This window comes from Centroberyx affinis, unplaced genomic scaffold (genome assembly GCF_046629955.1).
Source record: "Centroberyx affinis isolate AG114_WGS23_722 - 3 ecotype Tasmania unplaced genomic scaffold, CSIRO-AGI_Caff_v1 ptg002248l_1, whole genome shotgun sequence".
Classification (NCBI taxonomy): domain Eukaryota; kingdom Metazoa; phylum Chordata; class Actinopteri; order Beryciformes; family Berycidae; genus Centroberyx; species Centroberyx affinis.
The window spans coordinates 1-23,837 of NW_027280539.1; the positions used below are offsets into that span (position 1 = coordinate 1).

Genomic DNA, 23,837 nt, shown 5'->3' on the forward strand with positions numbered 1-23,837 from the left:
TAGTTAATTAGTCTCTTAGCTAGAGACTAAACCACTAACCACTAGATAGTTAGCTAGTTAGTTTGTTCGCTAGCTAGTCTCTTACCTCCAGGCCTGTGTCGGGATATACAGTAAATGGCATTAGAAGAGTTCAGATGCAGAAAAAATACATCACCATTAGATAGAGAGTTAGCTAGTTACTTAGTCAGTTAGTTAGTTATTTAGTTAGTCTCTTACCTCCAGGTCTGTTGCGATATAAAGACAGCATTAGGAGAGTTGAGATGCAGTAAGGACAGAACACCACTAGGTGGCAGACCAGTCTGTCGATAGGTAGGAGGGGAGCTGTGGGAGGGGGTGGAGCTGAGGCAGTGAGAGGAGTTGAGGTAGTGGGGAGAGCTGAGGTAGTGGGGAGAGCTAAGGAGAGAAGCACACAGGTGAACATCTGGATGAGAGAAAATCCTCGACCAAAGCTTGTTAAAATACTGAAAAATATGTTCACACCTTCATTGTTGAACACTCAGTTCAGTCTAATTTGTAGTTTATTAAACAGTTAAATAGATCAACTGTTGTGAGTTTAACATCTCTGTAACTTGTTAAGATTCAGAAGTCTGAGGTTTGAATGATTGTATTTTAAACACAAAGACTTAAATGCTTCTGGAATTGAACTGTTATCTCCATGCAGGAAATAACATTTTAGAGTTTATTTATTTGTACACACAAAAATAATAAAAAAAAAATGGAAGACAAGGGGCTTATAAAAAGTCCCACCTCAAAAGGAACAAATAATGAAAATATAAAGATAAGATACAGACACAACTAAATTACATCAAAAGAGAAGCTAAACCACAAAACTCAATATGGAGGAAATGTCAAAGCTAGACAAGCTAAGATTTGTATTTATAAAGTGTTGATGTCAGAGTAACTTCCTCACCTCTCACAGCCAGCCAGCTGGGTGGAGACTCTCCAGGACCAGAGATGTGACACTTGTAGAGGCCTTCATCAGACATGGAAACATGGTGGATGGTCATCTGTCCTGTAGACTCGGTCCTGATGAGGGAGCCATCTTTATAGAAATCAGCTGGGAGGTTGGAGGGAGTCTGGGTTGTACAGTTCAGAGTCACAGCAGCTCCCTCCATCACAGGAAGGACAGGACTCTGCAGGATCACAGCACCATCTGAACACAGAGACACACTACATGATTTAATCCATTTACAGACAGCTTCATCAATACTCTTGCTGGTGGACTCTGCAGGATTGCAGCACCATGCTGAACGTAATATTTTCATTCCTTTTCACATTTGTTTTTTTAAAACCAATCCTTCTTCACATAGACATGGAAAACAATAGTAATAACTGTCACAATCAAAACTGCTCTCTGGTATTCTAGATAGATAGATATTGATAATTAACATACAGTTATTTAGTTATTCATGAGGAGATGCTGTATGGTCTTACCAGTGACAGTGATGTTGACGGTGTTGCTGGTTGCTCCCTCTCTGGACTCACACCAGTAAACTCCACTGTCTGTTTGGACTGTGTAGCTGATGCTGCAGGAAGAACCTGCTGATTCTCCCCAGTCAACTCCACACTCAGATGTCTTTCCTCTGGTCGTCCTCCTCACCGTCCATCCAGCAGAGCTGTCGTCCTCCTCACAGCTCAGAGAGACAGACTGTCCACGAAACAACTGAGATGTACTGGGACTCACAGTCAGAGGAGCTGGGGGTGGGGTGGGGGGGTGGGGTTAAAGTACTTTTGATTCTTTACGACCGTGAGTTCCTATGAACTCACTTTCCAAGCTATATTTTGTCTAGGAAGTAAAGATAAGAGCGCCTTGCCCCTCTGGCAGCCTGACAAAGTACGTCTACGAATGACAAAGGTGGCTGAGGATGTCCCAAAATGGCCACCATAACAGGGTTCTTTTCAAACTCACTTCAAAATGGTCAAGCATATTTAGCCGCAGCCGTGTCTGTTCTGGTGTTTTTGCCCAGGATTTCTCTTTGGTAGTTTTAGTTCAATTTATTTATTTTGTTGCGGTTGTTATTTTCCTGGATGGAAGAAAACTTGATATAAAAACTCTCAGACTAAGTAAAGCCTGTTTTTTTGCCAACTGAGGATGCATTGGATACTGACTTGGCCAGTCAGAATGAATAGGAAGCTGTGTAGTTTATAGTACAGAGCTGTTTGAAACAGTTGGGAAATGCGTCTGTATGTTTTAAAGTATCGTGTGTCATCAAGCACAAAGCCCATCTCAACCTGTAAGGATATTCTCTGCTTTTGCATTCTTGAGAAATTTGTTTTTTCAGTGACAATTTGGGAAGAACATTCTCCACAAGGACACAACTATTGAAACAGCATTTTTTAATTTGATAAACATCTAAAGAGTTTATATTTTAAAGCTTAAATTCAGATTCAGCGTCTTTTCAGCCAAAGGATGATCAGTGTCAGTTCTCAAACTAAATTCCTGAAGAAACCCTGTCCACATTCCCCAAACTATCCAAAACACTAGCTTTCTATCAGGGTTTCCTACAAAGGGCCCATCATAACAGTTTGGGACTGTCATGGCAGAAGTGTACCAACCTTGTGTGGGTCTGCAGCACAGCAACATGGTCAGCACTGAAGAGAAATGAGACTCAGGTTGGTTTGAGGTTTTGCACGCATTCAGATAAGACAATTCTACTTGAGAAAACTGAGAAACTCAGTGGTGTAGTGCATGGAAAACATTGGTTATATCTTCCATCCTTCAGATAAATGGTATTTTGTGTTACAGGATACAAATTTAGATCTACTATATAACATTCAAGAATGATTTGTCTGCAGTATTAATGCAGGGTAGATTCAGGATAAATTTGTGAAACAGGATTTCTATAACGATTGCCACTGTAGTTCTCAGACTCCAAAAGTCAGACACACACACAGATTCTACTTACAGAGCAGCCACTGTAGAGATGTGACCTCCATTGTTCAACTCGGTGATATGAGATCAACACTGAATTTCACCAGTCACACCAAATAAAACCCGCCCCCTTCCTCTGTGTATGTGTGACTGTATGTCAGAGTGTCAATGTGGTTTTCTCTGCAGCAGATACTAGGAAACAGGTTAAGTTCAGCTTAATTTACTTTATTTGCACCACAATAAAATAGAATTGAAGTGATAAAACCACAGTGATAAAATGTGATGACAAATAACACATGAAGAAGAAATGCAAATGACCAATTTGTGCAGGTGAGTTAAAATATACAATATCTCCCCTCAAAATGAACACTTGAAAAAAAAAAAAATCAATAAATGAAGTTGAGAAGCAAAGACACAACTGACACCACAGTCTAAAACACAACATGGTGGGAAAATGGCAGAACAACCATGCATAGCTGAATTAAATTACAAGGAAACTAACACTGATGGAGAAAATTGGGGAACACAGGAGAAATTAGAGAGTGAGTGTGTGTGTGTGTGTGTGTGTGTGTGTGTGTGTGTGTGTGTGTGTGTGTGTGTGTGTGTGTGTGTGTGTGTTTATACAGGTCCTGGGTCTGTATTTGAAATTGTCGAGACAGAGATTTGCTCTCAATTAACAAAGGAGACTCAGAGAGGGAGTTGCTCCCTCTCTGAGTCCAGAGAGTCCAAAGAGTCCCCCCCCCCACACACACACACACACACACACACACGTACACCCTCCCCCTCCTCCCCAACAACCGGCATCAGTTGCATGAGTCGTCTCTAACAGGTTTTCTAAAAAAATAGCGCCTGAAGCATTGCATTTTGTAATTGCTATAAAGGCCCATGGCTGTGATGAACAACATGATGTGGAGTAGAATCATGGCTGTACATGTTTTGGTTGAATTTGATAGTGGGAGGACAGGAATTATTATTATATTTTCTTTTTTCTTTTTAGCAAAAAACAATGATTTTCCCACCGAAATAAATATTTCAGTCGTGTAAACTAAACAGACTATTGCCTTATTCACAGTATTGGCAACAGTGGCATTGTTGTGCTCATGTAAATGTAAGACAGCCTTTTTAATCAATTAAATTAAACTATGAGCAACCGACAAAATAATGGAAACACATTTTATAGTAATACAAAGTTAGCTGTAACTTCACATGTGGTGATTGTGTGAATCATTGTCTTCCAACATAAAACTCTCTCTCTCTCTCTCTCTCTCTCTCTCTCTCTCTCTCTCTCTCTCTCTCTCTCATCCATTCATCAGAAGTGATGCTCAGTGGTGACATTGGTAATGACATCATCATTCTCATCATCCAATCCCTCATCAGCTTGCTTGGGTGGGGCCGTTGCCATGGAGATGGGCGGGACATTTCCTGCAGTCAGAGCACAATAAAAGGAACATTTAGATAATTTGATAATTTATCCACCGCTAACAGATGAACAGTACAGTGACTGTTCATCTAAATAATCTGAAATCAACTGACCGTTTAAAATGAACAGTGATAATTGTCACGGCACACATTTTGTAGTCTTCCTGTTTACAGTTTTTTCTGAATGCTTAAACACTAACAGTGATTCTTGAAGCTCTATCTCTGAAACCATTAACACTTGTAGCCAATGCATTTACCAAGTGAGCCAAACTGAACGCATGTTCTCTGCTTTACACTCAGTTTGTAATTTTATAACACACTTTTTGCAGAACTGTAAACACAACTCACTGCTTTACACTCAGTTTGCAATTTACACACTTCTAGCAACACTGTAAACTTATGGCCAGATAGCCTATTTTTTTCTGTTCTGTTCTGTTTCTAGCACAAATGTTTTTGTTTTCTTCTACTGCGCTTTTGTTGTTTGAGGAGTGTTACTATAGAACATTTTGAGAAAAACATTTTTTACTTTTTCCCCTTATTTGTATTGATAGTGTGTTATGTTCGGAATACACATCCATACTTTACACATTTGGATACCTGTGTGTGTTTATTACATGTATGACAAAACTTTATTGCAAACTGCTCTGCCCTGCACACAGAAAAAAGCAAAAGCCACAAGTGTTTTTCATTTATACTTTCAGTGTGTAGTTGGTGCTTTGTGTGCTTATTCAAATGATGGTTTGTGTGAACTGTATTGACGCAAAAACACCATTTTTAAAAGAGTTTGAAGAGTTTTGCAAGAATTGTTTGCTTTTGCAAGAGATGTATAATGTTTTGCTGGTTTGGTGTAAAGTTTTGTGGTTAGTGTGTAGTGTGTAGATAGTTTCAAAGATAGTGCCTAAGCAATCAGAAAAAAATTTAATTTATTGGCGACACCTAGTGGAGGTTTGTCATATAGCAGTAATAATTTGAGTGTAGTCTCATTGGTTAGATAAAGTCACATGTCTCAGAGGTTAGTGTTCAAGCAGTAAGTAGTTTTCTGTTCTCCATGTGGGCAGATTTATCCAGCCTTTGCTCATGAGTTTATTAGATATATTTTACAGTATAAGTTAAAAACAACATGTTGGGACTAAAAAAACAAATTTTATTGATACTAGGATAAAATGGCTAATGACAACTAAGCTAATTGTAACTTGTTGTCATTGCTGTGTTACTAGCGTGTAAGCTAACTCAAGCACATTTTTGAGTTGTTCATTTATTTGAGCACTTTGTAACAACATTTCTATTTTTGCCTTCACTTCAGTTTTACAATATTTCAAGATCGCTCATGAGAACAGAAGACTCAGTAAAAGCCTCAAATTTACTCCCATGTCTGACCTTCTCTGAATAGTCTGCTGTTAGCTGTCTGCCGATTTCGTGTACATGGAACACACATTGGGGACAGAATAATAATATTTGAGTGATTGGTGGATGGAGTCAGTTAGTGTTCATCACTTTTTATTTGGTTAATTATTTAGTTTGTTAGTCACTGACCTGATATAAAGACAGCATTAGGAGGTGAGAAGTAGTTTATTAGTCAAGTAGTTAGTCTCTTACCTCCAGGTCTGTTGCGATATAAAGACAGCATTAGGAGAGTTGAGATGCAGTAAGGACAGAACACCACTAGGTGGCAGACCAGTCTGTCAATAGGCAGGAGGGGAGCTGTGGGAGGGGGTGGAGCTGAGGCAGTGAGAGGAGCTGAGGTAGTGGGTGGAGCTAAGGAGAGAAGCACACAGGTGATCATCTGGATGAGAGAAAATCCTCGACCAAAGCTTGTTAAAATACTGAAAAATATGTTCACACCTTCATTGTTGAACACTCTGTTCAGTCTAATTTGTAGTTTATTAAACAGTTGCATAGATCAACTGTTGTCAGTTTAACATCTCTGTAACTTGATAACATTTTAGAGTTTATTTATTTGTACACACAAAAATAATAAAACATGGAAGACAAGGGGCTTATAAAAAGTCCCACCTCAAAAGGAACAAATAATGAAAATATAAAGATGAGATACAGACACGACTAAATTACATCTAAAGACAAACTAAACCACAAAACTCAATATGGAGGACATGTCAAAGCTAGACAAGCTAAGATTTGTATTTATAAAGTGTTGATGTCAGAGTCACTTCCTCACCTCTCACAGCCAGCCAGCTGGGTGGAGACTCTCCAGGACCAGAGATGTGACACTTGTAGAGGCCTTCATCAGACTTGGAAACATGGTGGATGGTCATCTGTCCTGTAGACCCGGTCCTGATGAGGGAGCCATCTTTATAGAAACCAGCTGGGAGGTTGGAGGGAGTCTTGGTTGTACAGTTCAGAGTCACAGCAGCTCCCTCCATCACAGGAAGGACAGGACTCTGCAGGATCACATCACCATCTGAACACAGAGACACACTACATGATTTAATCCATTTACAGACAGCTTCATCAATACTAATACCATCCGAACACAGAGAAACTACATTAATTAATCAATTTACAAACTATATGGCACTCAGAGCTCATACGTTCACCAGCACTATGCAATTGTCACGATGCCAGCTCCACATATCAGATTTTCACCAATTTTTCACCAATGATTTCTTCAATGCCAACTTACTTAATTAGGAGATGCACACATTTTCATGACTGGAACTGAAATGGCACATGAGATCTGCCTGTTCAAATACTTGCCACTTTTAAGCATTTTAGCCAATTATTGCAACACCATGGGGCCAATCAGCACTGAATTTGTTCAGTTTCCATTAGGACTGGCCTTCTACCACTGGACCAAATTTTGGAAACATTGGCAGGGCAGTTAAAAAAACAGGAAATGAGCTCTGCAGTTCCCCCATGTTGTTGGATTGGGCCAATAATGGAGGGTTTGCTTCTTTTTCTGTCTGCTGATTGGCCACAAAGTCTGATGGTGTTACATGAATCCATTTATACATTATATGCCCTTTTTGTGAGAAGCCACGCCCACTGCCACCCCCCCCCCCCACCCCCCCACCCCAATTGGTATGACAAGTTAATCAGTTCATCCTTGCCCCATGACCAATCTTTCCACAAAGTTCTGTGCAAATTCATTAATAACTTTTTGAGAAATCCTGCTAATAGAGAAACAGACAGAATGGGGCGAAAACAAAGAGAAATAGAAAAGGGTTTGTTTCATTTTTGCTTCATTCCTCTTTGTTTCATTTCAACATTAGTTTCAGATAGACGTATAAAACAATAGTCATAACTGCAACATGCTCACCTCATCAGTCTGTGGTGGTCTTGATAGATAGATAGATGGCTAGACATTAATAATTAATTAATATATATTTATTTAGTTATTCATAATGTGTAGATGCTGTATGGTCTTACCAGTGACAGTGATGTTGACGGTGTTGCTGGTTGCTCCCTCTCTGGACTCACACCAGTAAACTCCACTGTTCGTTTGGACTGTGTAGCTGATGCTGCAGGAAGAACCTGCTGATTCTCCCCAGTAAACTCCACACTCAGATGTCTTTCCTCTGGTCGTCCTCCTCACCGTCCATCCAGCAGAGCTGTTGTCCTCCTCACAGCTCAGAGAGACAGACTGTCCACGAAACAACTGAGATCTACTGGGACTCACAGTCAGAGGGGCTGGGGGGGGGGGGGGTCAAATTACTGATGATCATTGGCATTTTTGAGGAAACTAAACAATCCTTTGAGTGTAACAAATAAAGTCTGAAACTCAAAGCCCAGAACATTCTATGTGTTAATTCTTAAGCTCACTTCCCAAGCCATGGTTTTTTTAGGGAGTAAAGATATAAAGGGCTTTCAGGTGGTGTTGCCCCCTAGATTCAATGTCCTTCCAGCCAAAGGATGTGGGGGCGTCAACCACGCCTTCCCACCTCAAATCCCTTAAGAGCTGTTCACATTTCAATGAAAGAAGAAGAACAAGGCTCTTGCACCGCGTTCACCGTGAAAAGCACAATTTTGTAACCGCTCTAGCACAGTAGGTGGCACTAATTTAAAACCAATGAAGAATTTGTTTCCGCCGACAGCTTCTCCAAAACTACCCGCTCAGTACAACTCAAAGCACCGAGGTGAATAACGTGCAACACATAATATTTCGCCATGCGTAAGTCTTCTTTGTTTGGGCTCAGTATTGGTCTGGTCTTAGTTGGTCTTTGTAAAGCTGTTGGCTGCGTATTGAAAGGCCAGTGACTGAAAACCTCTCTCCATAGAACTCTTTGGCCGAGGCACACGCAAAATATTTGTCGCGCTAAAATGTGAACGGAAATTTACAGCGTTCCCACCTCCACATCAGTGTCAGTTCTCACCCAAAACTCCTGAAGCAACCCTGTCCAAATCCCAAAACTATCCAAAACACTAATTTTCAATCAGGGTTTCCTACAAAGGGCCCATCATAACAGTGTTTTTCCAGCGACCAGAGGGGGCGGCAAAGAGCACGTTTTCCAGCTCGCCACACAGGGAAGAAGCGTAGAAGAAGAGTGGCAGCCATGTCTAAGACATCCATTAGAAAACAACTAGGACAAGCCACATAAAGGTGAGATTGTATACTTTATTGCAAAAACTTCCACACAAAATGATCCACCCGCTTAACAGGTGGGGGTTCAAGGAATCCAAAAAGCTTGTCAAATTGGCAAATTTCGATTTGTAAACCTTGGCCGGTCCCTATCAAATTGTCTGTACTATCAAAATCCTAGGTTTTTAATGCAAGGACTGACACCCAAGCAGTGTTGTGTCAGTCCCAACGGGCCTACACAGATGGATTAATCAACAACAACAGTGAAGACACCGGTAAGTTGATCATTTAATATATTTATGCTTCTGTGGTGATATAATGGAGATATGACCTATCGCGAGCCGAACGATCTGATCCATTAACATGGGCGCCGAAAGGAAGCGGCCTCCGCTTCAGGGCCGTTCTGTGGCTGCTACACATCCTGTGTGAACCAGCGTCATGGGTGAAGTGTACCAACCTTGTGTGGGTCTGCAGCACAGCAACAGGGTCAGCACTGAAGAGAAATGAAACTCAGGTTGGTTTGAGGTTTTGCTTCTACTTGAGAAACCAGAGAAACTCAGAGGGATGTAGTGCATGCAAAACATTTGTAATATCTTCCATCCTTCAGATAAATTGTATTTTATGTTACAGGATACTAATTTAGATCTACTATATAATGTTAAAGAATGATTTGTTTGCAGTACTAATACAGGATGTAGATGCAGGATGAATACATGAAGGGGGATTTCTATAACGGCTCCCACTGTAGCTGTCCGACTCCAAAGATCAGCAGGTAGTGGACAGATGTTTGCCTTTCATGAATGTGATCGATTGACCGTCTGATCCCATGTGGTCTCATAAACAGCACTGACCCCAGACCAGATCTCTGACTTATCACTCATCATTCCTTCAACAAGCTGAAACAAAGACTAAGATAAGTTAAATTCTGCTGCAGCAAACTTCAGCTTCAACTCTGGGTCTTGCAAAGTTCTCTGACTCATCTAATCTGGGATGCATCAGAGCATCACACACACACACACACACACACACACACACACACACAAATTCTACTTACAGAGAAGCCATTGTAGAGATGTGTCCCCCATTCTACAGCTCGGTGATATGAAATCAACACTGAATTTCACGAGTCAAACCAAGTAAAACCCGCCCCCTTCCTCTTTGTATGTGTGTCAGTGTCTGTGGTTTTCTAGGAAACGGGTCATTCAGGTTAGTTTAATTTAGTTTACTTTATTTGCACCACAATATAACTTAGAATTGAAGTGATAAAACCGCAATGATAAAATATGACGACAACACAGGAAGAAGAAATGCAAATTACTTTAATTTGTGCAGGTGAGTTAAATTATTTACTATTCCACCTCAAAGTGAACACAAGAAAATACTAAACAAAATCAAGATGACAAGCAAAGACATTTTGATTGACGTGTGTGTGTGTGTGTGTGTGTGTGTGTGTGTGTGTGTGTGTGTTTTGTGTGTTTGTACATTGAGGTCAAACTTGTAGGCGTTTGGTTGATCAGACAGGTCCTGGGTCTGTATTTGAAATTGTTGAGAGACAGAGTCGTTATCAATTAACAATGGAGACGCCCTCTATCTAGGGATTTCAGGTGACGAACCCCAACTCCCTCTCTCTGTCTCTCTTTCTTGCGTCCATTCATGTCAGAAGTGATGCGCGGTGGTGACATCGGCAATGACATCATCATTGTCATCATCCGGTCCCTCATCAGCCTGGTTGGGCGGGGCCGTTGCCATGGAGATGGGCGGAACATTTCCTGCAGTCAGACCACAGTTAAAGAAACATTTAGATGATTTGATCATTTATCCACCTCCAACAGATGAACAGTTCATCTAAATAATCTGAAATCAACTAACCGATAAAATAAACAGTGATAATCACTGAATCAGTGATTGTGAAGTTGAAGGCCAATATATATCCAGGTCTAAAGGAGGATCTCAATTATACTCCTTTTCTGTAAAAGTTATGTTTTGGTTGTGAATTTCAGATAGTTATGTTACATATTTGTTTGTTTTTCCATTTTTTTCTATTTTTCTATGTATATGGGGAAATACCGGTGCCTAATATTTTGCTTTTGGTATTAAATATATGTAGGCCTACTGGATGTAAACATTGTAGATATGTGAATGTAGGCCAAGGGTATGTGATAAAGCAGCCATTTCCTGGTCATGTGACCTAATCCAGATGATATATGGCACCTGTTTCTTTTTCACAGCTTGCACCCTGAGGAAGGCTATTTGTGGGCTGCAATGTGTCGGTGCTTTTTAAGCAGTTTTTAAACATATGTATGCAATGCATTAGCCACTAAACAATAAAGGCTTTTTACTTTTTGTATGGAAAGAGTGCCTTGGACACATTTTTTTCTGCTGAAACATGACCTTGTCAACTTGTTATTTAGTTTGTTCGTCACTGACCTGCTATACAGACAGCATTAGGAGGTGAGAAGTAGTTTGTTAGTTAAGTAGTTAGTCTCTTACCTCCAGGTCTGTTGCGATATAAAGACAGCATTAGGAGAGTTGAGATGCAGTAAGGACAGAACACCACTAGGTGGCAGACCAGTCTGGCAATAGGCAGGAGGGGAGCTGGAGGAGGGGGTGGAGCTGTGGCAGTGGGTGAAGTTGTGGCAGTGGGGAGAGCTAAGGAGAGAAGCACACAGGTGAACATCTGGATGAGAGAAAATCCTCGACCAAAGCTTGTTAAAATACTGAAAAATATGTTCACACCTTCACTGTTGAACACTCTGTTCAGTCTAATTTGTAGTTTATTAAACAGTTGCATAGATCAACTGTTGTCAGTTTAACATCTCTGTAACTTGTTAAGATTCAGAAGTCTGAGGTTTGAATGATTGTATTTTAAACACAAAGACTTAAATGCTTCTGGAATTGAACTGTTATCTCCATGCAGGAAATAACATTTTAGAGTTTATTTATTTGTACACACAAAAATAATAAAACATGGAAGACAAGGGGCTTATAAAAAGTCCCACCTCAAAAGGAACAAATAATGAAAATATAAAGATGAGATACAGACACGACTAAATTACATCAAAAGAGAAACTAAACCACAAAACTCAATATGGAGGAAATGTCAAAGCTAGACAAGCTAAGATTTCTATTTATAAAGTGTTGATGTCAGAGTAACTTCCTCACCTCTCACAGCCAGCCAGCTGGGTGGAGACTCTCCAGGACCGGAGATGTGACACTTGTAGAGGCCTTCATCAGACTTGGAAACATGGTGGATGGTCATCTGTCCTGTAGACTCGGTCCTGATGAGGGAGCCATCTTTATAGAAACCAGCTGGGAGGTTGGAGGGAGTCTTGGTTGTACAGTTCAGAGTCACAGCAGCTCCCTCCATCACAGGAAGGACAGGACTCTGCAGGATCACAGCACCACCTGAACACAGAGACACACTACATGATTTAATCCATTTACAGACAGCTTTATCAATACTAATACCACCTGAACACAGAGAAACTACATTAATTAATCCATTTACAAACTATATGGCACTCAGAGCTCATACGTTCACCAGCACTATGCAATTGTCACGATGCCAGCTCCACATATCAGATTTTCACCAATTTTTCACCAATGATTTCTTCAATGCCAACTTACTTAATTAGGAGATGCACACATTTTCATGACTGGAACTGAAATGGCACATGAGATCTGCCTGTTCAAATACTTGCCACTTTTAAGCATTTTAGCCAATTATTGCAACACCATGGGGCCAATCAGCACTGAATTTGTTCAGTTTCCATTAGGACTGGCCTTCTACCACTGGACCACATTTTGGAAAAATTGGCAGGGCAGTTAAAAAAACAGGAAATGAGCTCTGCAGTTCCCCCATGTTGTTGGATTGGGCCAATAATGGAGGGTTTGCTTCTTTTTCTGTCTGCTGATTGGCCACAAAGTCTGATGGTGTTACATGAATCCATTTATACATTATATGCCCTTTTTGTGAGAAGCCACGCCCACTGCCACCCCCCCCCCCCCCCCCCACCCCCCCACCCCAATTGGTATGACAAGTTAATCAGTTCATCCTTGCCCCATGACCAATCTTTCCACAAAGTTCTGTGCAAATTCATTAATAACTTTTTGAGAAATCCTGCTAATAGAGAAACAGACAGAATGGGGCGAAAACAAAGAGAAATAGAAAAGGGTTTGTTTCATTTTTGTTTCATTCCTCTTTGTTTCATTTCAACATTTGTTTCAGATAGACGTATAAAACAATAGTCATGACTGCAACATGCTCACCTCATCAGTCTGTGGTGGTCTTGATAGATAGATAGATGGATAGACATTAATAATTAATTAATATATATTTATTTAGTTATTAATAATGTGTAGATGCTGTATGGTCTTACCAGTGACAGTGATGTTGACGGTGTTGCTGGTGTCTCCCTCTCTGGACTCACACCAGTAAACTCCACTGTCCATTTGGACTGTGTGACTGATGCTGCAGGAAGAACCTGTTGATTTTCCCCAGTAAACTCCACACTCAGATGTCTTTCCTCTGTTCCTCCTCCTCACCGTCCATCCAGCAGAGCTGTCGTCCTCCTCACAGCTCATAGAGACAGACGCTCCAAAAAAAAACTGAGATCTACTGGGACTCACAGTCAGAGGGGCTGGGGAAGGGGGGGGGGGGTCAAATTACTGATGATCATTGGCATTTTTGAGGAAACTAAACAATCCTTTGAGTGTGACAAATAAAGTCTGAAACTCAAAGCCCAGAACATTCTATGTGTTAATTCTTAAGCTCACTTCCCAAGCCATGTTTTTTTAGGGAGTAAAGATATAAAGGGCTTTCAGGTGGTGTTGCCCCCCAGATTCAATGTCCTTCCAGCCAAAGGATGTGGGGGCGTCAACCACGCCTTCCCACCTCAAATCCCTTAAGAGCTGTTCACATTTCAATGAAAGAAGAAGAACAAGGCTCTTGCACTGCGTTCACCGTGAAAAGCACAATTTTGTAACCGCTCTAGCACAGTAGGTGGCACTAATTTAAAACCAATGAATAATTTGTTTCCGCCGACAGCTTCTCCAAAACTACCCGCTCAGTACAACTCAAAGCACAGAGGTGAATAACGTGCAACACATAATATTTCGCCATGCGTAAGTCTTCTTTGTTTGGGCTCAGTATTGGTCTGGTCTTAGTTGGTCTTTGTAAAGCTGTTGGCTGCGTATTGAAAGGCCAGTGACTGAAAACCTCTCTCCATAGAACTCTTTGGCCGAGGCACACGCAAAATATTTGTCGCGCTAAAATGTGAACGGAAATTTACAGCGTTCCCACCTCCACATCAGTGTCAGTTCTCACCCAAAACTCCTGAAGCAACCCTGTCCAAATCCCAAAACTATCCCAAAACACTAATTTTCTATCAGGGTTTCCTACAATGGGCCCATCATAACAGTGTTTTTCCAGCGGCCAGAGGGGGCGGCAAAGAGCACGTTTTCCAGCTCGCCACACAAGGAAGAAGCGTAGAAGAAGAGTGGCAGCCATGTCTAAGACATCCATTAGAAAACAACTAGGACAAGCCACATAAAGGTGAGATTGTATACTTTATTGCAAAAACTTCCACACAAAATGATCCACCCGCTTAACAGGTGGGGGTTCAAGGAATCCAAAAAGCTTGTCAAATTGGCAAATTTCGATTTGTAAACCTTGGCCGGTCCCTATCAAATTGTCTGTACTATCAAAATCCTAGGTTTTTAATGCAAGGACTGACACCCAAGCAGTGTTGGGTCAGTCCCAACGGGCCTACACAGATGGATTAATCAACAACAACAGTGAAGACACCGGTAAGTTGATCATTTAATATATTTATGCTTCTGTGGTGATATAATGGAGATATGACCTATCGCGAGCCGAACGATCTGATCCATTAACATGGGCGCCGAAAGGAAGCGGCCTCCGCTTCAGGGCCGTTCTGTGGCTGCTACACATCCTGTGTGAACCAGCCTCATGGGTGAAGTGTACCAACCTTGTGTGGGTCTGCAGCACAGCAACAGGGTCAGCACTGAAGAGAAATGAAACTCAGGTTGGTTTGAGGTTTTGCTTCTACTTGAGAAACCAGAGAAACTCAGAGGGATGTAGTGCATGCAAAACATTTGTAATATCTTCCATCCTTCAGATAAATGGTATTTTATGTTACAGGATACTAATTTAGATCTACTATATAATGTTAAAGAATGATTTGTTTGCAGTACTAATACAGGATGTAGACGCAGGATGAATACATGAAGGGGGATTTCTATAACGGCTCCCACTGTAGCTGTCCGACTCCAAAGATCAGCAGGTAGTGGACAGATGTTTGCCTTTCATGAATGTGATCGATTGACCGTCTGATCCCATGTGGTCTCATAAACAGCACTGACCCCAGACCAGATCTCTGACTTATCACTCATCATTCCTTCAACAAGCTGAAACAAAGACTAAGATAAGTTAAATTCTGCTGCAGCAAACTTCAGCTTCAACTCTGGGTCTTGCAAAGTTCTCTGACTCATCTAATCTGGGATGCATCAGAGCATCACACACACACACACACACACACACACACACACAGACACAAATTCTACTTACAGAGAAGCCATTGTAGAGATGTGCCCCCCATTCTACAGCTCGGCGATATGAAATCAACACTGAATTTCACGAGTCAAACCAAGTAAAACCCGCCCCCTTCCTCTTTGTATGTGTGTCAGTGTCTGTGGTTTTCTAGGAAACGGGTCATTTAGGTTAGTTTAATTTAGTTTACTTTATTTGCACCAAAATATAACTTAGAATTGAAGTGATAAAAGCACAATGATAAAATATGATGACAACACAGGAAGAAGAAATGCAAATTACTTTAATTTGTGCAGGTGAGTTAAACTATAAAATATTCAACCTCAAAGTGAACACAAGAAAAAAAGTAAACAAAATCAAGATGACAAGCAAAGACATTTTGATTGACGTGTGTGTGTGTGTGTGTTTGTTTTGTGTGTTTGTACATTGAGGTCAAACTTGTAGGCGTTTGGTTGATCAGACAGGTCCTGGGTCTGTATTTGAAATTGTTGAGAGACAGAGTCGTTATCAATTAACAATGGAGACGCCCTCTATCTAGGGATTTCAGGTGACGAACCCCAACTCCCTCTCTCTGTCTCTCTTTCATGCGTCCATTCATGTCAGAAGTGATGCGCGGTGGTGACATCGGCAATGACATCATCATTGTCATCATCCGGTCCCTCATCAGCCTGGTTGGGCGGGGCCGTTGCCATGGAGATGGGCGGAACATTTCCTGCAGTCAGAGCAGAGTTAAAGGAACATTTAGATGATTTGATAATTTATCCACCTCCAACAGATGAACAGTTCATCTAAATAATCTGAAATCAACTAACCGATAAAATAAACAGTGATAATCACTGAATCAGTGATTGTGAAGTTGAAGGCCAATATATATCCAGGTCTAAAGGAGGATCTCAATTATACTCCTTTTCTGTAAAAGTTATGTTTTGGTTGTGAATTTCAGATAGTTATGTTACATATTTGTTTGTTTTTCCATTTTTTTCTATTTTTCTATGTATATGGGGAAATACCGGTGCCTAATATTTTGCTTTTGGTATTAAATATATGTAGGCCTACTGGATGTAAACATTGTAGATATGTGAATGTAGGCCAAGGGTATGTGATAAAGCAGCCATTTCCTGGTCATGTGACCTAATCCAGATGATATATGGCACCTGTTTCTTTTTCACAACTTGCACCCTGAGGAAGGCTATTTGTGGGCTGCAATGTGTCGGTGCTTTTTAAGCAGTTTTTAAACATATGTATGCAATGCATTAGCCACTAAACAATAAAGGCTTTTTACTTTTTGTATGGAAAGAGTGCCTTGGACACATTTTTTTCTGCTGAAACATGACCTTGTCAACTTGTTATTTAGTTTGTTCGTCACTGACCTGCTATACAGACAGCATTAGGAGGTGAGAAGTAGTTTGTTAGTTAAGTTGTTAGTCTCTTACCTCCAGGCCTGTTGCGATATAAAGACAGCATTAGGAGAGTTGAGATGCAGTAAGGACAGAACACCACTAGGTGGCAAACCAGTCTGTCAATAGGTAGGAAGGGAGCTGGGGGAGGGGGCGGAGCTGTGGTGGTGGGTGGAGCTGAGGCAGTGAGAGGAGCTGTGGTAGTGGGGAGAGCTAAGGAGAGAAGCACACAGGTGAACATCTGGATGAGGGAAAATCCTCGACCAAAGCTTGTTAAAATACTTAAAAATATGTTCACACCTTCATTGTTGAACACTCTGTTCAGTCTAATTTGTAGTTTATTAAACAGTTGCATAGATCAACTATTGTCAGTTTAACATCTCTGTAACTTGATAAGATTCAGAAGTCTGAGGTTTGAATGATTGTATTTTAAACACAAATACTTAAATGCTTCTGGAATTGAACTGTTATCTAGTTTATTTATTTGTACACACAAAAATAATAAAACATGGAAGACAAGGGGCTTATAAAAAGTCCCACCAGAGTAACTTCCTCACCTCTCACAGCCAGCCAGCTGGGTGGAGACTCTCCAGGACCAGAGATGTGACACTTGTAGAGGCCTTCATCAGACTTGGAAACATGGTGGATGGTCATCTGTCCTGTAGACTCGGTCCTGATGAGGGAGCCATCTTTATAGAAACCAGCTGGGAGGTTGGAGGGAGTCTTGGTTGTACAGTTCAGAGTCACAGCAGCTCCCTCCATCACAGGAAGGACAGGACTCTGCAGGATCACAGCACCAACTGAACACAGAGACACACTACATGATTTAATCCATTTACAGATAGCTTCATCAATACTCTTGCTGGTGGACTCTGCAGGATCACAGCACCATGCTGAACGTAATATAGTATATATATTTATATGGTTATTTATAATTACTAAATGCTGGATGGACTTACCAGTAACAGTGATGTTGATGGTGTTGCTGGTTGCTCCCTCTCCAGACTGGCACCAGTAAACTCCACTGTCCCATGGGAATATATAATTGATGTTGCAAGAAGATCCTGTTGATTTTCCCCATTTATTTCCACACCCAGACGTCACTCCTCTGGTCGTCTGCCTCCTCACCGTCCATCCAGCAGAGCTGTCGTCCTCCTCACAGCTCAGAGAGACAGACTCTCCAAGAAAAAACTGGGATGTACTGGGACTCACAGTCAGAGAGGCTGGGGGAGGTGGAAGGGGGGTGATCATTTGCATTTGAGACCCTTTGAGTGTCACAAAGAAAACCTGAAACCCAAAGCCTAACCCTAACCCTCTGTGTCTGTGTTCAGACCGCAAGTCCCTAAACTCACTTCCCAAGCAATGTTTTTATGAAACAAAGATATAGAAGGCTTTCAGGTGAAGTAGCGGCCATATTGGAGGTCCTCAGCCCTGTAGTCTTGCTTAGCCAAACCATTCTCCACACTTTGCTACTGCAGAATAATGGTCTGGGAAAACAGTCGGTATAATGTTGTGGAACTAGCATAGACGCCTGAGAAGAGGGGGTATGCTGAGGGATGAAGGATGAGTTTGGTGATTTTGGACCCATAAATATTTAGTCTCTTCCATCCCTGTAGTTCTTGGACCCACAGACAATATTGGCTCCAGAGTCAGCTGTCGGTTGAAACGGCAAACTCTTTTACCTCTTGCTAACAAGGAGTCCAAACCGGGTTCGCAATGTACATGAATTAAAATTAGCTCTGATTTCATGACACAGTTTACGACATTACACACACTTTCACTAATCAGGAAAACACAGAACTATTTTTCTCTGCCGCAGTACAGACCGCTGTGGGGTGAAAGGCGGTTCCTGGCAGAGCGATCTGGTTTTGGACGGTCGGGTCAGATTGTAAACAGTAGAGTTCAGTAGAAGACGATCCGCTGAGTGGAAACAGTGCGGTGCACAGGGGGCACAGCGCGATGCATGCTGTTCATGGCAAAACTCTCTCTCTCCATTGGACCCAAAGGCTGAGGCCCACGCAAAATATTTATTGTGCTAAAATGTGAATGTGAAATTAGAGTCCCCGCCTCCACATCAGTGTCTCACCCTAAACTCCTAAACCCGGTCTAAATTCCAAGACTATCCAAAACACAGCTTTCAATCAGGGTTACCTACAAAGGGCCCATCATTACAGTTTGGGACTGTCAAGGGTGAAGTGTGTAACAGTCGCAAATATGCCTACTATGCTTTTGGAACATTGTTTGGTTGCAGTAACAGATTAAGTCACTGGGTGGCGCTCCTTGGTTTTACTGAGAGTTACAGTCACAGGTTGAGTACTACTCCCAGTCTGTCTCCCGATGAGTAGCTTGTCTCTTCAGTAACAGTTTGGTGTTAAACTATATCAATCTACATGTATGTTGAGAGATTATAGTGCTGTATAGACACCAGGCATTGTATGGTTGACAACTATAGGTGAATAAAGAGGTACATGTGTGAAATCTGGCTCTGTCATGCTATCTTGGAGCAGCCTACTTCCCTAAAGCTAATGTAAGCTAAGACATGACCGAGCGTGTTAGACATGTACCAACCTTGTGTGGGTCTGCAGCACAGCAACACGGTCAGCACTGAAGAGAAATGAAACTCAGGTTAGTTTGAGGTTTTGCACGCAGTCAGACTTGACAATTCTACTTGAGAAACCAGAGAAACTCAGAGGGATGTAGTGCATGGAAGACATTTGTAATATCTTCCATCCTTCAGATAAATTGTATTTTATGTTACAGGATACTAATTTAGATCTACTATATAATGTTAAAGAATGATTTGTTTGCAGTACTAATACAGGATGTAGACGCAGGATGAATACATGAAGGGGGATTTCTATAACATCTCCCACTGTAGCTGTCAGACTCCAAAAATCAGCTTTTAGTTTGCCTTTCATAAATGTGACTTCACTGATTGAACATCTAATCCCCTGTGAGCTAAGAAACAGCACTGACCCCCAGACCAAAGCTTCAACTCTGGGCCATAACAAGAGACTCTAAATGAAATATTGTGGTGCTGCAGAGATGTCCTGGCCTACACATCATATTCTACAGACTTAAGAAAACATCTTTGTTTGGTACAGATCCTCACAAAAATCACACCATAATCAAAAAATGAGAATGATGTAAAAATGATCATTCCCTCTAATATCGCGAATCATATCGCAATTGCAATATCAGTCAAAATAATTTAGATTAGATATTTTTTTTAAATCGCCCTAATACACACACTACTTTCTACTTACAGAGCAGCCATTGTAGAGATGTGCCCCCCATTCTACAGCTTGGCGATATGAGATCAACATTGAATTTTACCAGTCACACCAAGTAAAACCCACCCCTTTCCTCTTTGAATTGTATGTGGTCTTCTGTGGTTTTCAACTACTAGGCAGCAGGTATTTTAGTTTCGTTTATTTGCACCACAATGAAACATAGAATTGAACTGAACTGACTTTCTGTTTGTATGTGTGAGTACATGTCAGATTGCCTGTGTGGGTTTTCTCTTCAGCACTTACTGCACTGTGATAAAATGTGAAGTGATAATACCACAGTGATAAAAATACAATTACAAAGGCCACAGGTAGAAGAAATGCAAATGAGCTAAAATCCACAAGGGGCTTATAAAGCATCTCACCTCAGAATGAATGAGAGAAAGAAACAAAATCAAGAAATCAAGATGACAAGCAAAGACACAACTGACACCAGAATCTAAACAACAACAGACCACAACATGGTGGAACCACAGTAGAACAACCAGGCATGGCTGCAAGATGCATTAAATGACAATTAAACTAAACCTGATGGAGCAAATGGGGTAAAACAGGGGAGGTGAGAGAGTGAGAGAGAATTGAATAATGTGATGTAGGTGATGTAACCCCCCTCCTCTGGCGGCCATCTTGGAGGTCCTCAGCTCTGTGAACAGCTGACTGTGTTTCTGTCTCAACAGAATTGAACAGACGGTTAATTTCTGTCTGTTTCTGACTGAACTGATCATTTCATCATTGATCCATCTGATTGATTTAGTGTTTAGATAATGTCAGCTTGTTAGCTAGCTAACCATAGCATCTGGTCAGCTAACCATCACTGTCTTATTGTTAACACATCTGATTAGCACACTAGCTAACGTATCTAGTAGCAGCTAGTAGAGTTAGCAGAGGCTTGTAGTCGTTAACATTGTAGTGGGACTGAAATTTCAAATACCAAATAATAAGACACATTTATTATTTTACTTTCGGCTATTTATGTTTTGTGACCAAGTTTTTTTTTTTTTCCCCAAATGTGATGGATGCAGGTATCTTGACAATGACATTAATTATTAAAAAAAAATAAAAATAAAAATAATAAAAAATAAATGATTATAACAATAATAACAATAATAATAATAATTTAGATATACATATATACACACACATATATATATGCACATATACATACATACATACATACACATATGCACATAAAAAACATATACTATATATAATAATAGTAATAATATAAAATAAAGTACATTCATATATATACACATATATACACATACACACACATACAAATATATACACATTTACACACATATACATGTACATACATATACACACGCTATGATGTCATGTGATAATATATTGTAGTGACCTGTCAAGTTCAGAGGTGGGTCAGCCTGTCAGTCACTGTCAGGCTGCCAATCACAGTTGTACCCTGTATGTTTGGGCCAGGCTGCCCTTGTGGTTGGTGGTCTTGTGGTTCGGGGGCGGGACTTGTTATCTGTTAAATGGGTTTGCACTCTTCGTTGCAACCTCTCTTGTTGTTTCTCATGTAGGACAGAGAGTTATTACAAAGAGAGGTGCATTTATTGTTTTGGCATCGGCCATACTAAACCGATCTGAGGCATCCTCTGGACATCTGTAGCACGTCACAATTAACCTAAAGTAAAGTTCATCTTATATCATATTCACCTCAGTAATTTTCAACATATATTAACAGTTACAAGAAATATCCAGCGTCTTCCTGGAGCTGAGGCCTGTGGTTCTGCTGAGAGGAAGGAAGTGAACAGGAAGTGATTTTGTACCTGAGCCTCTGAAGCCTCTTACCACAACAACATGGTCGTCCACTAAACTCAACTAAACACATTGTACAGCTTCACACCTCAAGAACTGCACTGCAAAAAAATATTAAGGCAGTTCAACTTAAAAACAGAAGTTTCCTTGCTGCCTTAAAATTGTGAGTTGACTGAAGTAGTGCTGAATAGTCAGGTCAAAGGTCATTAGTTAGTTGTTCTAATGTAGAAAAGCTAACTGAGTGAACTGAAGACAATAAGCTCAATCAACAAATGTCTAGTCATGCTGATTCGTGTTTCCAAGTTGAATGCATTAACTGAGGAACTGAAATGCAGTGTTAATGTTTTCAAACAGATTAAGTTTGTGTTTATCTCCTCTTCCTCACATGATTAATACACAGTTCCGCATACAGTAGGCTTGTAGTTGCCATGTGCATCAGAGACATATTTGTTGGTGAATTCCCAGATAAATAGATAAGATAGATAGTAGATTTTATCATGGTTTTTTATTTATTTATTTTTTTAAATCGGAAGCTGACCTATGATTCACCAAACATACATACATAACAAGTCTCTATCCTGTAACTTCATTCAAACCAGAAGAAGGAAGAGAGAGAGTTAAACCGAATGCAATGCATGCTGGGAAGTCTGCTAATAAACTAACAGTGTTGAGTTTAGTGAACGCTTTATAAGGTGTTCTTTCAACTCGTAATTTTAAGTCACAGGATGTGAACTCATGATTTTAAGTCATGAAGCTCATAACTAGCGCTTTTAAGTTGAAATTGACAAACACATCTATATACATTGTGTTAATGGATAAAGTTGATTTCACTAAATTGCACTATGAGTTTCTACAGTGTGTATGTATAACATACTAATGCTAATAGTTTAAAAAACTATTCCTACAATGTGAAATCCACATGCTGAATGAGATGGAACGGTACTGAGAGTGATCTACTACTACTACTACTATTACTACCACTACTACTACTGTACCAGTAGGTCCAGTACAAGTACAGTATGGTATTTCTGTACTGGAAACACACCAGTATCTGTCCCATTAAATAAGTAAAGATATGTAATGTAATATGTAATGTAATGTAATCGTCCTGCTGGCTGGAGAGCGGCTCTCTGCTGACATCTAGTGGTTTAAATTAATAATTGCCCCAATTTGCCAAGTACTATTGATTGTGGATGATGGACACGGCTGAACCAATCAATTGAACCCCAATTAAAAGCAAAACATAGTAGGCTCAAGACACATATGGAAGACTTCATAGCACTGAAATAGGTCTACATGGACATGATTTAAAGACTGTAGGCCTGCTTTAAGTTTTTGATAATTGGTGGATTTAATATGAAATTGCTTAAGTTTTAATGGAGAACCAGCTAATGTTAAGCATTGTAATTGCAATTGTCGTTTGGGTTTATGAAGTTCATTTAGGAATTTTACATGGTTGATTATTTATATTGTTTCTTGGGTCAAGGCAATTCTAAGATTACTATTCATGTTTTTCAAGCAGAGCAACAGCCTGACACGATGCACCTCGAAGTGAAGAGAATGAGGAAAGATGGTCCAAGCTTCAGACATTGTTAATATGCCGAATTTTGTAAATGTTACGAAGATGGAAGAAAGATTAACCTGTTATGTAATGGTAACTATTAGCCTACCTACTGTGTTGTGAATGTTTTCTCTTTTTCACGGTGTGCTTTGACCCCTACAATCACCGCCTGCAGCTACACTGGAATTTGTAATTTTTTAATCTGATAGGTTTTACATAACTGGAGTGACAATTATCAATGTAATGGACGTTTGTGGAGCTTCAGAGATCATACTTATCCCATGTAGTTTGGAACGATTGAAAAGTCACTCATACATATTAATATATTAATGATATGAATACATGGGTATTTGTTTTTGCGCATAAATAATTATTTTAATAACTAATATTGATGCATTTTAATATTTG

General features: G+C 40.4%; 4 protein-coding genes across 4 annotated transcripts; all 4 read right to left on the reverse strand.

Annotated features, from left to right (window-relative positions):
* Nucleotides 1-85: 85 nt before the first annotated feature.
* LOC139655388 (Fc receptor-like protein 5) lies at nucleotides 86-2,937 on the reverse strand (the record flags this gene model as incomplete). Its single annotated transcript, XM_071532781.1, has 5 exons — nucleotides 2,907-2,937; nucleotides 1,435-1,695; nucleotides 911-1,153; nucleotides 217-393; nucleotides 86-93 (listed from the first exon to the last, which is right to left on the reverse strand). Coding segments are annotated over exons 1-5 (720 nt in total), but the record flags the coding sequence as incomplete, so codon positions are not given.
* A 738-nt stretch (nucleotides 2,938-3,675) lies between these two features.
* LOC139655392 (Fc receptor-like protein 5) lies at nucleotides 3,676-9,913 on the reverse strand. The gene is made up of 5 exons (XM_071532784.1): nucleotides 9,883-9,913; nucleotides 7,679-7,939; nucleotides 6,468-6,710; nucleotides 5,888-6,046; nucleotides 3,676-4,294 (listed from the first exon to the last, which is right to left on the reverse strand). The coding sequence occupies exons 1-5, from the start codon at nucleotides 9,911-9,913 to the stop codon at nucleotides 4,182-4,184; spliced, it is 807 nt and encodes a 268-aa protein (XP_071388885.1). The 3' UTR covers nucleotides 3,676-4,181.
* A 346-nt stretch (nucleotides 9,914-10,259) lies between these two features.
* LOC139655390 (protein turtle-like) lies at nucleotides 10,260-15,424 on the reverse strand. Its single transcript, XM_071532783.1, has 6 exons — nucleotides 15,418-15,424; nucleotides 14,819-14,854; nucleotides 13,208-13,468; nucleotides 11,991-12,233; nucleotides 11,319-11,477; nucleotides 10,260-10,597 (listed from the first exon to the last, which is right to left on the reverse strand). The coding sequence occupies exons 3-6, from the start codon at nucleotides 13,410-13,412 to the stop codon at nucleotides 10,485-10,487; spliced, it is 720 nt and encodes a 239-aa protein (XP_071388884.1). The 5' UTR covers nucleotides 13,413-13,468; nucleotides 14,819-14,854; nucleotides 15,418-15,424; the 3' UTR covers nucleotides 10,260-10,484.
* Nucleotides 15,425-15,659: 235 nt separating this feature from the next.
* On the reverse strand, nucleotides 15,660-20,097 carry LOC139655389 (Fc receptor-like protein 5). Its single transcript, XM_071532782.1, has 6 exons — nucleotides 20,063-20,097; nucleotides 19,365-19,400; nucleotides 17,756-18,019; nucleotides 17,354-17,596; nucleotides 16,833-17,009; nucleotides 15,660-16,111 (listed from the first exon to the last, which is right to left on the reverse strand). The coding sequence occupies exons 1-6, from the start codon at nucleotides 20,091-20,093 to the stop codon at nucleotides 15,999-16,001; spliced, it is 864 nt and encodes a 287-aa protein (XP_071388883.1). The 5' UTR covers nucleotides 20,094-20,097; the 3' UTR covers nucleotides 15,660-15,998.
* Between the last annotated feature and the right edge of the window lie 3,740 nt (nucleotides 20,098-23,837).

Coding starts and splice junctions, on each gene's coding strand:
- LOC139655389 (XM_071532782.1), bottom strand. CDS start 20,093: ATGGGGGGCACATCTCTACAATGGCTGCTCT. Junction 19,401..20,062: donor ATCTCTACAATGGCTGCTCT/GTAAGTAGAAAG, acceptor ATTTCTCTTCAG/TGCTGACCGTGTTGCTGTGC. Junction 17,597..17,755: donor CATCAACATCACTGTTACTG/GTAAGTCCATCC, acceptor CTCTGTGTTCAG/TTGGTGCTGTGATCCTGCAG.
- LOC139655390 (XM_071532783.1), bottom strand. CDS start 13,412: ATGAGCTGTGAGGAGGACGACAGCTCTGCTGGATGGACGGTGAGGAGG. Junction 11,478..11,990: donor CAGCTGGCTGGCTGTGAGAG/GTGAGGAAGTTA, acceptor TTCTCTCCTTAG/CTCTCCCCACTGCCACAACT. Junction 10,598..11,318: donor ATATCGCAACAGACCTGGAG/GTAAGAGACTAA, acceptor GTCTGACTGCAG/GAAATGTTCCGCCCATCTCC.
- LOC139655392 (XM_071532784.1), bottom strand. CDS start 9,913: ATGGGGGACACATCTCTACAATGGCTTCTCT. Junction 7,940..9,882: donor ATCTCTACAATGGCTTCTCT/GTAAGTAGAATT, acceptor CCCCCCCCCCAG/CCCCTCTGACTGTGAGTCCC. Junction 4,295..5,887: donor ATATCGCAACAGACCTGGAG/GTAAGAGACTAA, acceptor CTCTGACTGCAG/GAAATGTCCCGCCCATCTCC.